The sequence below is a fragment of the Coprinopsis cinerea genome (assembly GCF_000182895.1).
Source record: "Coprinopsis cinerea okayama7#130 chromosome 6 map unlocalized cont3.6, whole genome shotgun sequence".
In the NCBI taxonomy this organism is placed as follows: domain Eukaryota; kingdom Fungi; phylum Basidiomycota; class Agaricomycetes; order Agaricales; family Psathyrellaceae; genus Coprinopsis; species Coprinopsis cinerea.
Genome location: NW_003307539.1, coordinates 1,914,221 through 1,929,669, shown reverse-complemented (window position 1 = coordinate 1,929,669; position 15,449 = coordinate 1,914,221). Strand labels below are relative to the sequence as shown.

The 15,449-nt window shown below is 51.6% G+C and overlaps 5 protein-coding genes across 5 annotated transcripts; 4 read left to right on the top strand and 1 right to left on the bottom strand.

The window, feature by feature from the left end:
• Positions 1-583: 583 nt before the first annotated feature.
• On the top strand, positions 584-2,586 carry CC1G_07229 (nitrate transporter; the record flags this gene model as incomplete). Its single annotated transcript, XM_001840447.2, has 8 exons — positions 584-728; positions 781-1,158; positions 1,224-1,233; positions 1,296-1,397; positions 1,451-1,918; positions 1,977-2,155; positions 2,207-2,331; positions 2,422-2,586. 8 exons carry the CDS (start codon positions 584-586, stop codon positions 2,584-2,586), a joined length of 1,572 nt encoding a protein of 523 aa, XP_001840499.2.
• A 1,044-nt stretch (positions 2,587-3,630) lies between these two features.
• Positions 3,631-7,054, top strand: CC1G_07230 (nitrate reductase; the record flags this gene model as incomplete). The annotated part of the gene is made up of 11 exons (XM_001840448.2): positions 3,631-4,038; positions 4,098-4,301; positions 4,364-4,645; positions 4,713-4,781; positions 4,835-5,035; positions 5,088-5,498; positions 5,550-5,611; positions 5,659-5,888; positions 5,936-6,393; positions 6,444-6,949; positions 7,002-7,054. The coding sequence occupies exons 1-11, from the start codon at positions 3,701-3,703 to the stop codon at positions 7,052-7,054; spliced, it is 2,814 nt and encodes a 937-aa protein (XP_001840500.2). The 5' UTR covers positions 3,631-3,700.
• A 338-nt stretch (positions 7,055-7,392) lies between these two features.
• CC1G_07231 (hypothetical protein) lies at positions 7,393-8,066 on the bottom strand (the record flags this gene model as incomplete). Its single annotated transcript, XM_001840449.1, has 3 exons — positions 7,393-7,672; positions 7,737-7,973; positions 8,029-8,066. The coding sequence occupies 3 exons, from the start codon at positions 8,064-8,066 to the stop codon at positions 7,393-7,395; spliced, it is 555 nt and encodes a 184-aa protein (XP_001840501.1).
• Positions 8,067-8,856: 790 nt separating this feature from the next.
• CC1G_07232 (hypothetical protein) lies at positions 8,857-10,207 on the top strand (the record flags this gene model as incomplete). Its single annotated transcript, XM_001840450.2, has 6 exons — positions 8,857-8,982; positions 9,042-9,146; positions 9,207-9,446; positions 9,508-9,680; positions 9,731-9,918; positions 9,990-10,207. 6 exons carry the CDS (start codon positions 8,857-8,859, stop codon positions 10,205-10,207), a joined length of 1,050 nt encoding a protein of 349 aa, XP_001840502.2.
• Positions 10,208-10,993: 786 nt separating this feature from the next.
• CC1G_07233 (hypothetical protein) lies at positions 10,994-14,884 on the top strand (the record flags this gene model as incomplete). The annotated part of the gene is made up of 6 exons (XM_001840451.2): positions 10,994-11,473; positions 11,557-11,619; positions 11,672-13,138; positions 13,196-13,751; positions 14,724-14,769; positions 14,827-14,884. 6 exons carry the CDS (start codon positions 10,994-10,996, stop codon positions 14,882-14,884), a joined length of 2,670 nt encoding a protein of 889 aa, XP_001840503.2.
• Positions 14,885-15,449: the final 565 nt, after the last annotated feature.

The window sequence follows — 15,449 nt, the reverse complement described above, 5'->3', positions numbered from 1 at the left end:
ATTTTCTGGTCGTACTACTATCAGGATAAGCACTGCCCTACTATCTCATAGAAGTCAGAGATAACAAGCAATGCCGGCACGTTTCGCTTTACGAAACGACGCTTCTCTCCCTCCGTCACGGCACATATCGTTGGCTCCCGAATTGGATCCCGACACCCTCGACGGTTCTATTTTCTCTTATCTTTCGTGTTTGAGATAAGCTCGCCCGGAATCTGGTCAATGGCGGTTACTATAGTATAGGACTAGGCAGGACGACTCCACTCGCACGGCTATTCAACGGAGTAAAAGTATCTATCTCCACCGCCCAGCAGCCCAAGTTCAGACTCGAGTTATTTCAACTACTAGTGCTATCACAGGGTTCAACCTCGAAGCAATTCACATATCAGTCCTAGGGTTATGGCTTGCTCTTCGGATTGGTTTTTCTTGGTTTGGCAGTTGGGGCACACGATCCTCGTTCCCGCTTGGTACTTGACAAAAATGGAAACTGGCTCAACGGGAAGGTCTGGTTTAAAACCAAGGATTCAGACTCGGGACAAGAAAAGCGCTATCTGCAGAGCTGACTCTCCACCGGAAAACTCTGATCATGTCGTTCTCTAATAGCCCACCACCCTTTGAATGGTCGCACCTGTGGCGACCGGCCATCGTCAACCCCGTCAACCTCAAGAGCTACACGATTCCTTTCTTCAATCTACGCGACCCATACGCTCAATCCTTCCATCTTAGCTGGCGTGAGTGTTCCTTCCCCCCTTCCCTACAACCCGTCCTGATCAATTTTTTCAGTCGGCTTCTTCGTCGCATTCCTATCATGGTTTGCATTCCCTCCACTAATCCCAGAAGCGATCAAAAACGACCTCAAGCTCTCCCATGCCGAAGTCGCCAACTCCAACATCGTCGCCCTCCTAGCCACTCTCGGCGTTCGATTCGCCGTCGGCCCTCTAGTCGATCGATACGGTCCCCGCAAAGTCATGGCATGGCTTTTGATCTTGGGCGCCATTCCATCCGGATTGGCGGGTACAGCGCACAACGCTACCACGCTCTATGTTATCCGCTTCTTCATCGGTATTCTGGGTGGAACATTCGTACCCTGTCAAGCGTGGACGTCGGCGTTCTTTGACAAGAACTGCGTTGGAACGGCTAACGCACTGGTTGGAGGATGGGGTAAGAATTCTTTCTCCTCTCGTTAGAGGTGATGTTCCGTTCCACTGATGTTGCTGCTTTTTCAGGTAATATGGGGTAGGTTAATGTTAGGTTTTCATTAATCGTTAAAGGTTGCTGAAGGTTTTTCCATAACTTAGTGGTGGTGCTACATTTGCGATCATGACTTCGCTCTATACGGCACTCCGCCAGGCGGGCCTTACCGAACACGTTGCCTGGCGAGTTTCCTTCGCCTCAGTTCCGTAAGTCCTCGATTCACTGAAACCAGTTTCCTTCCTAATTGCGAATGCTTCAGTGCACCCGTTCTGCTCACTGTCGCTGCGATGACTTTGGTCTTCGGTCAAGACCATCCCGCAGGCAAGTGGTCTGAACGCCACAACATTCCCGCCATCAATATGGCGGACGGGGAGGGCACTCAGTTCTCCGACGAGAAACACCCGACGAAAGAAAAGGATCTTGAGAAGAAGGGCTCCCAGATCGAGGTCAACGTTCATGAAGTCCAGGACGACGAACCATCACCAAAGGCCAGGGCTCCCGTCATCCAGTCCACGGTCGACGTAGCAGTCAACCAGAACCTGACATTCGCGAGTGCAATGAAGATTCTCACCAACCCTCTAACATGGCTCCCCGCCCTCGCATACCTGACAACGTTTGGCTTCGAGCTCGCTCTAGACGCCAAAATGGCCGATGTGCTCTGGGAGATCTTCAACGAACGGATCGACGGCTTTGATCAAGAGACAGCGGGTTTCTACACCTCCGTGTTGTGCGTACCTATTTCTTTCCATCCTCCGGCTTTGATGACCGACTCAAACCGACACCAGCGGATTCCTGAATCTCGTTACCCGTCCCCTTGGCGGTTACATCGGGGACGTCGTATACCGGAAGTTCGGGACGAAGGGGAAGAAATGGTGGACTTTGATTTGCGGTGTAATTATGGGTGTATCCACCATCGCCGGAGGTTTCTACCTCGCTGACTACAAAGAGCCTGAAATCCCTGACCGTAAGTGTCTTCTATCTAAGAGCTAATAATCTTATCTATCGTGCTGACGAGTCGATATACATATTTTCCCGACAGTCGCTGTGATCATGGGAGTCTTCTCCGTGGCCGCCATATTCTCTGAACTCGGCAACGGCGCCAATTTCGCGCTCGTCCCACATTGCAATGCTTACAATAACGTACGTCCTTCGAAATTATTTTGAAATTCGGTGTCTTTCCGTCGGTCATAATGCTAATTCCTTGCTCTTTCATTGACTGTTGTTCTCCAGGGCGTGATGTCGGGTATTGTAGGCTCCTTCGGAAACCTTGGGGGTATCATCTTTGCACTCGTCTTCAGGTTCCAGCCTGAACAAGGAAAAGCGTGGTGGATCATGGGTATAATCTGTCTCGTTCTGAACCTTGTCTTGATTCCTGTTCCAGTGCCAGAATTCTAGATCTTGAATGCACTTGTTACTTGGTTCGGCGACACGACTTCATAGATAGTTACCTAATACACAACGACGACTTTCCTTCCCATGCCAAATATTTCTTATCGCGCACGCTCCCACTATCTGGCCCAGTCCTAGCAACGACGCTGGGCGCTTAGATAAAGTCTGCACACAATGGAAGCAGAGCTATACTTGCACCCCTACGTAGTACTCTGTATGTAAATACCTTATCATCCCAAGGACTGTTATCCATCTACCACTCACCGCTCTATTATGCTAAGCTCGTGAAAGGCGAGATACGGGGTGACACTCCAGACGCCGGTCAACGACCTCCTCCAAAAGGAAACAATATTGCTTCTTGTTTATCGCGCCAATCACGGAGGTGAGAAAAAACCTACCCACTTCCCAATCGGGTGTGTGTCTGTGCGTGTGATGTGGGCCTACAGACTCGCCCTACACACAACGTTCTTATCTCTTGAGTCAAAGATAGATATGTACAGGGAATGGAATAAAGCTCGACGTTTTCGCGGAGAAACGCCACTATCCCACCAAACCCACGGTATTAATAGAAAGAGACGGGAACGGCTCGGACGAGCACATATGATAAGTAGCGAGGTTACGGTATGTCCTATGTTTAGGGATGATCAGTGCATACACGCGCTCTCCGGTCAGTGCAAGTTCTCGACAATAATAGCACTTATCTTGGTCCCGGCGCCATTCTCTTCGTTATCTAGGGTCCTTTAATCCTTTCGCGATATCAGCGGAATCTGCAGATTCAAGTTTCAAATGGAGTTTGCTTACACCTGGTAGCAATTCAAGTTGTCGCTTCTTGTTTCTGGAACAGTGGAGGTGGCGAGGTTGGACTGTGACGAAGTAGATTGCGGAAATGACTGTAATCAGCGCCCTAGGACGGCACGTTCGTTTCCGTTCTTTTTCTTGAGTCTCTTTGCCGAGGCAGAGGTTGATCCGGTTTGGAATGACAATCAGTCACACTATGCTCGCTATGTAATACTCCAGTTATCGTTTCTTTCTTACGCACCCCGTCCAGCCCCAGGTTCCATTGCTTAACCTCCCACAAAACGATCCCCAAAGTCTCTAGTCACCCCAAGGTCCATTAATTATGTTCACCCCACTGGCTGACCTTGCCTCGAGAATGCGTCTCAATACTCACACCGGCAAGAGCTCCTCTTCGTCCGATGATCTCAGCAATGGGAGCAACCGATCTGGAGAGAGCTCTCCCTTCACGTCGTCTGGTATTACCTCTCCTGCAACAGAGTTGTCGAATTCATTCGACCTCGGTAAAGCGACTGACGCTCACCTCCCCGAGCCATTCTTTCCTGCGACCATCGTGGACACTAAAGATGCCAAGTCCCTCAAGGCTCGTCCCCTTCCAGACACCCTGCCCTACCCATCCCTTCCACAGGAAGAGGTCTGCAGAGTTATCGATCAGCAGGACAAGTAAATCGATTTCCCCTTCCTTTCGTTGAATACACACATTGACGATACTTCGACTTCAGAGGAACTCCCGACGAATGGGTGCCTCGAGACAGCAGAATGGTCAGACTTACCGGAAAGCACCCCTTCAACGCCGAAGCTCGCCTGAAGGACCTATACTCCTACGGGTTCTTCACACCCAGCAACCTCTTCTTCGTCCGAAACCACGGCGCGGTCCCCATGGTCGACGAACCCACCGCTCGCGAGTGGAAGGTCGAGATTAGCGGGTAAGCGCTCGTCGCATCAGACAACCCTGACCATGACCCCGAACTGACACAGTTCGACACAGCCTCTGCCAAAACCCCGTCACATTCAGCCTCAACGACCTCCGAAGCATGTTCGAAGTCGTCACAATACCCATCACGCTCGTCTGCGCAGGTAACAGGCGCAAAGAGCAAAACGTCGTCCAGAAGTCCCTTGGATTCTCCTGGGGTGCAGCGGGACTCTCCACAGCACTCTTCACGGGCGTGCGTCTCTCCGACGTGCTCGAGTTCGTGCAACCCCAAAAGGGAGCGAAACATGTCATTTTCGAAGGTGGAGATAATTTGCCTAACGGACCGTACGGAACGAGGTGGGTTGAATTGAGATTTTGGCGTTTTGGATTTAAGCGTGGTGCGAACTAATTGATGTGTTTGTAGTCAGTTGCTTAGTTGGGCAAGGGATCGACGAAAGGGTATGATGCTGGCGTGGGCGATGAATGGGCTTCCGTGAGTACTTCCAGTCGTTCACGAGGTCCGGCGCTAATGGATATCAAACCCAGCCTTGAGCCTGATCATGGCTTCCCCATCCGCCTCGTCGTCCCAGGTCAGATCGGTGGTCGCTCGGTCAAGTGGCTCCGCAAGATTGAGCTCTCGCGCCAAGAATCCCAGCATCATCTCCATTTCCACGACAACAAGGTCCTCCCTATGCCATTAGGTCCAGATAGAGCACGAGCAGAGAAGGACTGGTGGTACGATCCCAGGTAACGCGATCTTCCCGGAAGTTGGCCGACAGTGTGGCTGATATTGGGATAGGTACATAATCCGTGACCTAAATGTCAACAGCGCGATAGCTTGCCCTGACCATGACGAAGTCCTTCAAGTCGCCAGTACGGATCAGTACACTTTGAGAGGGTACGCATATGCCGGTGGAGGGAGGCGTGTGACCCGAGTCGAGATCTCCTTCGACGAAGGAACGACCTGGGAGCTCGCCCAGATTCACTACCTCGAAGACCTCTTCCGCGATGTCCCCTACGACGATAGCATATACGGAACCTTGGACCTCACCGAAAGCGACCAATCCTTCTGCTGGTGCTTCTGGTCGTTCGAGGTGGGAGTGGAAGTGTTGAAGAGTGCATCATCCATAACAGTTCGAGCGATGGACGAGAGTCTTGCGTTGCAGCCGCGGGACATGTATTGGAATGCTACTGGGATGATGAACAATTGGTGAGTAAACGAAGTCGATAAGCTGGAAAACGACGTATCTCACATTCCCAGGTGGTTCCGCGTGTGTATCCATCACCTCGAAGATGGGTCCTTGAAGTTCGAGCATCCAACCAGTGAGAGTCGTTCATGTGTCAGGAAGGTTGTCACTGACGTCGAGTAGTGGCAGGAACACAACCTGGAGGGTGGATGCAACGATTAAAGGATGCCGGGCAAGATCCTTCAAAGCCCGAGATCAATCCAAAGAGATCTGCGTCCTCAGTCGCTGAGAACCCAGCTGAACCAGTTGAAGAAGTGAAGATGACCAAGCCAGGTGTCACCCGCAAGATTACATTGGAAGAGCTCGCTGCCCACGCCAACGATGAGACACCTTGGTTCGTCGTCCGAGGAGAGGTGGGTCTTCATGTAAACGCTTGAGTCCCAGGTCCTGACATTTTCAGGTATATGACGCAACTGAGTATCTCAACGAGCACCCAGGTGGTCCCCAGTCCATAACCCTCGTAGCTGGAGATGACGCTACCGAGGACTTCATCGCCATCCACAGTGCTGATGCGAAAAGGAAGCTGGAGGAGTACCATATCGGAACGCTGGTCGGATCACTGGTCGAAGAGTCGAAGCTTGAAGCTTCCGACCCTACTATCTTCTTGCACCCCAAGCAATGGAAGGCTGTTCGGTTGGTCAGTACCACCACCGTGTCCAGGGACTCCAAGATCTTCCGGTTCGCGCTAGATTCCCCTGACCAGACACTCGGTCTACCAACTGGGCAGCATGTGTACGTGAGGTTGAAGCGGAAAGTGGAGAGGGACGGGAAGAAGGTAGCCGATGGGGAGTTGGTCCAAAGGGCTTACACGCCCTTATCGAGGGACGTCGATAAGGGGTTCATCGACATGCTGGTCAAGTAAGTCTGAATTCAGTATGTTGGTTTAGGTAGTCTCACCGATAGAATAGGATCTACTATCCATGCAACGAATACCCTCTCGGAGGAAGGATGACGCTCGGCTTCGCCGAGCTCGAGGAGGGCGATGTCGTCGACCTCAAAGGCCCCATCGGGCACTTCACTTGGCTTGGATCTGCAAGAGCGTCCATCCACGGCAAGGAGCATTCTGTCGGTCAGGTCGGTATGGTCTGCGCTGGCAGTGGTATCACCCCTATTCTGCAAGTTCTCAGGGGTATCTTCGAGGACTCTCGCGACACAACGACCAAGGTTTGGGTTCTGGACGTGAACCGGCATTTCGAGGACATACTCTGCAAGGCAGAGCTGGACGACCTCCTGGAGAAATACCCAGATCGTCTTCAGCTGCGCTACTCGTTGACAGGTCGACCTCTTCCTGATGGCTGGAGCCAGTCAACGGGGCGGATTACAAGGGAGATGCTAGTGAAATACCTCCCAGAACCATCGGAAGGCGGTATTGTCTGCATTTGTGGACCGCCATCCATGGAACAGAGTGTCAAAGGTAAGCCCTTATCATCGGAATCCATGCAATGGCGAACTAACTGTTCACATAGATACGTTGCGAGAGATGGGGTGGTGCTCCACGAACCAGATCATCATTTTCTGATTAATTTTAGTCGTTAGCTCCCTGCAGTTTGTGTTTCGTTCTATGACTTACAATTTGATTTGACCAAAACGAATCTAAAGTAAACGTTCAACGCAACAGTAGTGACCGTTTGGAACAAGAGCACCCTGATCGGCACGGCAACCGAAGCCTTCTATTTGAGGCGGAGCTTCAATGCTATCACCCTGGGGCCAGCCAGCGAGAGCCAGAGAGCGGTTGCAGGCACGTATCGATCTGCGGGTGATGAATCTTTTGGAGCTCACGAAAATTCAGGAAGAGAAGAGATAGTTCATCAAGAGGCGCCAATTCAGGAGTTCCTAACGATATGAATTAAAAAGCAATTAAGTATCACTCGAGTTCTTGACGAGGGAACGATAAGTAAGACATCTATCATCTGGGAGTGCCCTATCTTCGAACGAGTATCGCTGCCACTTCAAATTCTTCCGAATGAAGTCAGCCTCTTCCGGAGTAAACTTGACAATATCGAAAATGAGCGACATAATGGCCTCCCGGTTGTCTACGAATTCCTGGATCCTCTCGGTGGGACATTCAGACGTGACGAAAAAGACGATGAACTCGGAGAACGAGCGCGTCATCACTTTCGGGAAGACGAACGGTTTTCTGTGACATGGAAGAGGTTTGGTAAATGAGAGTTTGTCGAGCCAAATGCCATCCGGTCACTCACGGTTCACCACGCCTTTCCCACTCGGCACCGATGGGAGTGGAAAACATGATAGGGTCGTGCCAGTCGAGCCTGTCCTTGAGAAGGTTAATGAAATACCGCGTCGAGATGTAGAAACCGGCCATGTATAGCGGGCTACGGATCTTCCTGTGGACGCCCGGTATCGAAAGGGTTTGGTAGGAAATGGAGGCAGACCATGGACTTCCGAACTCGAATGTGGGCGGGAATGCGTCGTCGAACCTAATGATACAGTGAGCTGGGCTAGAGAGTCAATAGAAGACCGTGTAAAACTCACTCTTTAGTGTATTTTAGAATAAGTTCCGAGGTCGCCATGGTCGCTCCATCCAAGAGCTTGGAGGTCGAGCAATTTGAAATCCAAATTGAAACGCGGCGCGATAACCGATCATGTGAGAAATGCATGATCTCTAGTCACCTGACACGAGTTGCTTGGCTACAGCCTCGACTCCAACCGGTTACCAGCTGTCGCAGTGTCACGTCCACCTTGCCTCCACTCTGAGAAACTATTCACCAGTTGAGCTATGGCCGCTTCGAACTCTGTATACCTTGTAACCCGCTCAACGCCTTGATACCCCTACGAAGCCAATTCACAACCCTGGCGGTTAAACCTCGCGTTCCACCGTCTTCGAAGTGGCCACCAACTGTCTTCCACGAATTGAAACGATTAAGTCAATCGCTTCTGAACTTCTAAACTCAGCTTCGCATCGCTGGGCTGACGAAAAAGCTAAATAACGTGGAAGGCTCTCTGACATTCTACCCCGCAGAGATGATCTCAGCTTTCCTACTGTTCGTGGGCCTTAGCGCCCCTGTCCTTGCACAACTTCGTTTACCGTGCTCTGAGCTGGTGACTGAACGATTCGATCCGTATGTTTCACGGCACATACCTACTTGACATCGCTTTCGTCTTACTGCATTTATAGCCTTGTAACGCCTGGAGAAGTCTCGCCTCATCTTCACCAGATTGTCGGAGGGGTAAGTCGACGACAGTTTACGAGGTCGTTTCCCAATATTTTTCTCACTCGCTATACCCACAGAATGCGTATGATCCAGTCTCTCGCACAATGAGCGACCAAGAGTACTCATCCGTTGTAGATTCGACATCGATATGAACCCTGACCATGGGGATATAGCGGAGCTAGCGACCTGTACCACCTGTCGCTTCGTCGAGGACAAGTCCAACTATTGGACTGCTGTTCTCTACTTCAAGCACCCAAATGGAACATTCCTTCGAGTGCGTGAAGGTCCTTCCTCGACGATGCGAACGATCGACGCCTACCGTCTTTCTAACAGGTCCCTCAAATGGCAAATCACAACACAGGACCTGGCCTCCAATCCGGAGGAATGACGGTGTACTATTTCCAACCTCGGGGCACAGAGTTCACTGTCTTCCCAAAGGTACAATTTCCATACTGTTATTCTTTTCAATGGTCATTCTAACGGCTTCTTGCGAGATAGGGCTTCCGCATGCGAGTTGGAGACCCCAACCGCCGACGTAACGACCTTCCACCGGGGAGCCTCGAAGCGATTGCTACAACCTTCCGATGCTTCCAAGGCGCTGAAGTGGGGGACAACGTCCCTGGATACCCAGACGACACATTCGAGTTTCCCAACCGCACTTGCTCGGGAGGTATTCGTTCGAACATCTACTTCCCGTCGTGCTGGGATGGAGTTAATTTGGATAGTCCCGATCATGAGGTGCGCCGTTTCTCCACTGGTACACTTGAATTTCCTACGACAGAGCTATTCCACCCGCTAGAGCCACATGGCGCACCCAATCGGCGGTTTCTTTGCACCCGATTGTCCCAGCACACACCCTGTCCGGACCCCCATCCTCTTTTTGGAAATTGTATGGGATACACGCCCATTCAACGATGCGTCTCTCTGGCCCAAAGACGGCACCCAGCCTTTCGTCTTTAGCATGGGAGACCCGTAAGCCACGAATTTCAAACTCGTCATTCGATTTTACTGATCTACGGTAGGCACGGATACGGCCAACACGCCGATTACATCTTCGGATGGGAAGGCGACTCCCTCCAGCGCGCCATGGACGTCTGCCTAGGTGGCGAAGGCATCCCAACCAACTGCCCCGCTCTCACAGTCCAAGACATGAACCGAATGAACACCTGCCGCCTTCCCGCCAAAGTACCTGAAATCACTGAAGGCCAATGTCAGTTTACATACTCCTTTCTTCCTTTTCTCCTTGGAGTACCTAGGTGTCCTAACGGACGGGCTCTACAGATCTCGATAAGCTTCCAGGGTGCAACCCCCTTCAATATGGACCTGAACCAGCGACTATGGTGCCAAACTGCGACGCGGTTTCGACGACCGTTGAGGTACCGGTTCCGACTGCCTCTCCTGCCGCGATCGTACCGCCTTGGCCGGTCTGCCATCCCAGTGGGGAAGAAGGAAGGCCCGCCGGAGCGCCTCTCTGTGATTCCATTCCCGAAGGAGAGTAAGACGGTTGTGGTACAGCTGGAGTCTCCATCCTGTGTAGAGATGCAATCGAACCAAACCCGTGGAGGACACTCCTCAGGACAGTGGGAAACGGCTGATAGATTGAGTACTCATCGTGCGGCGATTTGCCAACCTGGCGACTTGATCAAAAATCGTGTCCAACCTATGAATGATTTACTTATCATCTCACGTCCACCCCTTCTCGTGATGGTTTACCAGCGCCCCTTCTCTCATCCAGTCAAATCTCAGTGCCATCGGAATAAGGCCATTACCTACTAGTATCTTGGCTTGCGCGTGGAAGTGAACTGACAACAATCTTGGAATCGAGAAGAAAAAGAAGACAGGCTTTCTTTGACCCCTGTAGCTCCTGGCATGAATTGGTGATCGGTATCGGCATTAGGTAGCGATTTCAGCCCGTCTATTACAGAAGAACTTCTCACATAGTGAAACGCTTTCGTTTATTTGTGTATCGAGGCTTCATCATAGGAGAAATAAGTACAGTGTGGGGAACGCCCAGAAGTCCAACGCCACAGTGATTGTCATCTATGTCCTTAGTAGATGCTGGTAGTGATTGAATTCTGTTACTGCACAGCCTGGAGTGGGAACCAAAACCCCAGATATAGGTGTCTCTGAAAAGAGTGTCTCTCTTAAGGATTCGTCGTTTCTGTTGCCTCCATCCACCCCTTTCAGAAGTTGGAATGTTTTCTCAATCGCCAACGGTCACATCGACGCCTTTCAACAGGCCCAATACCGCCTTAGTCCTCGCGGAAGCCCGCCATCAGCGTGCCATGAGCCTTCTCACCAACACCTACAGGCCACCGCCCGCTGTGAACCCCATCGACGAAGCGTTATCCCTCTTCCACTCGGTCCTGCCATTCGCCTTCCAGCTGCGCCGGTACAAAGATGACCCATCTTCACTGTTCAGCCTTGTCGCCGCACTCCACCACTTGCGGTTTCGTGGTACCAGGGAACTAGATCATCTTGTACAATCCATTTCACTCCATCGACAGGCACTGGAACTGCGTCCTGCGCCCCATCCGTCTCGGATCTACTCTCTGCGCAATCTTGCTGGTGTTCTGGACGCGCTTTTTGACGAAACAAGAGACGATAGCCGTCTCGAAGAAGCTGTTGAGGTTGGACGGGAGGCGGTATCCTCGTTGCCTCCTCCCGAGATCTATGACGTAGAAGAAGTGGTGTTTGGAACGCCTCTCTTTGCCTGGGTCAGCTCCCTGAGCCAATTAGCCCGAGCACTGGAGCGCCTATTCCATGTACGAGGGTCCCTTTCGCATTTGGAGGAGGCAATCGCGGTGCAACGCCGAAATCTCGAGCCGTTCACTAATCCGGATGCCAGGTTATACCAGAGTCCCACCCGGCCTTCTATTCTTTCCAGTCTTTCACGATGTCTCAGCGCGAGGTATCGCCTACTGGGAGATAGCGCAGATTTAGAGGAGTGAATTAACTTTCAGCGCCAAGCTCTCGAGAGCACATCACCCGAGAACGCTGAAGGCTACCAATTCGCGCTCCACGCACTGGCATCGACTCTGCAACAGTCGTACCACGACCCTTCGAATTCCCTCTCCAACCTCGATGAATCCATTTCACTGCATCAACGCGCCCTTATCATTCCCAATAGGGAAGGTACCTGGTCCACATTGAACAACCTCGGCTATGCCTTGTGGCTCCGCTACGAAAAGACACGTTCGAAGAAAGATCTGGAGGATAGTATAGCATTCTCTCGAGAGGCTCTACTTACTCCGACTCAAGGAGAACCCGTCATCAAGTGGCTTACACTCAACAACCTCGCGCGAGCCCTTATCTCCCGTCTGGAAGTCGAGTACGACGAGGGAGCACATGAAGAAGCAACGCAGCTAGTGCAGAAGGCGCTCGCTTTGAAGCCTTCTCCGCACACCGAGCGCTTCTATCCTCTCCGTACCATGGCCTACGCATACCAGGCAAGGTATAATCATCTCCGGGACCCGAACGATCTCGCCCGGGCGTTGGATGCCTTTCAGCAGGCGTGTACGTACCCAACTGGAGTTACACTCGAACGGTTCCGTACAACACTTGCCTGGGCAGCCTTTGCCCTCGAGAAAAACCGCGATCAGCATCATTGGGCCCTCACAGCATACCGACACGCCGTCTCCCTTCTTCCCCGCCTCATCCCCTTCTCCAAAAACATGGCGTCAAGAAGGAACATCCTGCTCCATAGCAGAGGGCTGGGGGCAACCGCAGCAAGGGTGGCCATCGAGCTGGGCGAGCTCGAAGAGGCTGTCACACTGTTATGCGCAGTGCAGTCAATGTTCTGGACGCTCTCGCTCAACCTCAGAACGCCAATCGACGATCTGGCCGCTGTTAATCCGGAGTTGGCGGAGCGGCTGCAGTGGCTGTCTCGTTCTCTCGAGCAAGGCGTTCTTCGAGGGCCCAATCCAAATAATGCGACAAACACCCAAGGAGAATATGAACAATTCACGATCGCAGAAGAGTTCGACGCGGTGATGAGGGAGGTCAGGAAGATGGAAGGGTTCGAAGAGTTTATGAAGCCCCTAGAGTTCAGTCGTCTCCGACAGGCAGCGTGCAACGGCCCAGTGGTTATCCTCATCGCACACGAACGTGGATGTGATGCTCTGGCACTTCGAGCGTCAACTGGACTCATCCACATCCCGCTTTCCAAGATCTCGTATAGGAAAGTGGTCATGTTGGGTGATGCCATTCAATCCATCGTCGGAGGCGGGAGCGTTTGTTCGAGGCACTATGGGATGGAAGAGGAAGAGAAGCTCGAGGGGCTTTACAGAGACGTTCGGAAAATCCTTCCGGGGAGCTCACGCATTACTGGATTGAGAGGCTCACAAGATCAGAGGTTTGAGACCGTCCTTGGAGTTCTTTGGACGTCCATCGCTCATCCCATTCTTGAGGCACTGGACCTGAAGAACAAGGTATCAATTTCTCTCTATCAAGGCCTGGTATTCAGAGCTGAATTCCATTCGTTTCAGACGGAGAACCCCCCACGAATGTGGTGGCTTCCTACAGGCCCATTCATTCGACTTCCCATCCACGCTGCCGGACTGTATTCTGGGAGCCAACCCACCTGTCTCTCCGACTTTGCCACGCCCTCCTATTGCACCAACCTCTCTGACCTTTTGCGTCCGAGGTCAGAACCCGTCGGCGAGAGCTCCGCACCTAGAGTACTTGCCGTCATGCAGGAAGAGGTACCAGATCATCCCCACCTGAAATTGCCTAAAATCCCAGCTGAACTCGAGTCACTTCAAAACTCGATTTGGGAAGCCCGGATGGAGTCTTGTTCATCGACATCAAGTCCCTCTGAGGCAAATTTATCGCGCCTGGACCTCATCGCCCAAGTCGGCACGTCCGAATCACCCACCTCACCTGCCGCTGTGTTAGAAGAGCTCCACCAGGGGGTCGATATCGCGCATTTCGGATGCCACGGAGTCCAGAACCTCGAGAATCCACTGGAGAGTCACCTGATGCTTAGTGGAGGAAAGCTCACCATGACCGATCTCTTCCAGGTCCGAGCTGATGGATCCAATGGTGCGAGAGAGCGCTTGGCGTATTTGAGCGCTTGCGACACAGCGCGAGGAGACGTGGAGCAGCCGGATCAGCGATGCATCTCGTTGGCACGATGATGTTTGCGGGATTCTCGAGTGTTGTGGGGACCATGTGGTATGTAGCGATTTCTTTATACATTCTATATGGTGGTTTTTCACCCGGTTTGATCCCTCTTTCGGTGCGGAAAATAGGCGGATGGCAGATGAAGATGCGCCTCTCATGGCGGAAACATTTTATCGCCATATGTTTGGAAAAGAGGGTAGGTACGGGTATAGTGAAGGAGAGGCGTTGGAAATGGGAGGAGGTGGATTTCGAAATTTTGATGTGCGAGACTCCGCGGAGGCTCTTCAAATGGCCGTGAAGGAGCTTCGGAAGCGTGGGCGTAGCTATAAGCGCTGGGTTCCTTTTGTTCATTTTGGTCTGTAGGGATGGATCTGAGCGTCTAAAAGGGGAGTGCCAGTGCAGTTTACCACATGGGACTGGAAAGGAATTGCATATCATTGGACTGTAGTACCTGTGCAAGCGAAGTTTCATCTGATGGAAATCTGGATAGTATATACTCGTGCAGTATCTAGCATTCTCTTTGCGGGAAGTAGAACCTCGTGGATTGCTCTATCCCCTTTGCTGGACGCAACGGTACAGGCAATTCTGAGCCTAGGCACCCTGTTCACCTTTTAAGCGCCCGTCGCACCTTAATCCAGGTCCTTGGCGCGCGGGATGACAAGGTCTACACCAGCCTTGCTGGTCGAGTCAGGGTCCACAACCGTCATCGTCTCTATCCCTCCCTCTGTCGCCGCTCGCGTACATCGCGGCCTGGAAAACACACGTTGACTCGCCGCTGGTTCGAGGGGGAGATCGAACGTTGATGTGCTTCCTAGGGTTGCTGAATGCAAGAGTCATGATGAGCAAACATGTTGTGAATGGACCTGGTTGACCTACTCCCTTTTAGACCAGGTTGGAGCTTACCAGGTGGCCCCGTCGTTCCTTTCTCCAAGAAACGGTATGTTAGCTTAGTTTGCATATCGTTTTCCTTCCTGATGCACATATTGATTTATAGCATCGCGGAATCTGAGCCCGAGAACCCCCAGACGCAGGGAAAGCGTCGCCGTGTTTAATCGGGATAGCGCTGTTCGCCCCTTAACCGACTTTGTTTGTCTTCTTCTCTCCTTGTACCACGTTTCACCGTTTAATCGCGATGATTAAACGCTCTCTTGCTTCCTTTTAAACAAACCTTATCTATTCTCCCTCCCTTCCTTTCTCGGTGATACCCGTTTAAACACATCTTTTTCGATTTTGGCTATCCCTTCATGCCGTTTAAACGCGCCCTCTTCAGCCGTTTTGACCTCCTCTTGCCTTCCTTTAAACGATCATTAATTGGTCGTTTAAAAGCATACCCTATTCATTGTTTGACCCATTTTGACTCTTTGCCTTCATTTAAACGTTCATTAATTGTTCGTTTAAAAGCATACCCTATTCATCGTGCCTATCCTTTAGAGTACTTGTGTTTAAATGTCTTCAATTAAACCATCTGTCATTTAAACGAAAAATCGTATAGAACTGGGCGAGGATTAAACAAAGCCCGTCGTACTTTTGATATGCAGAAATTCCTCACGCACCGGGATAAGATCCTGGACCACTTTTGCAATATGATGCGCTTATCCTCGCAGGAGGCGGCGTTTG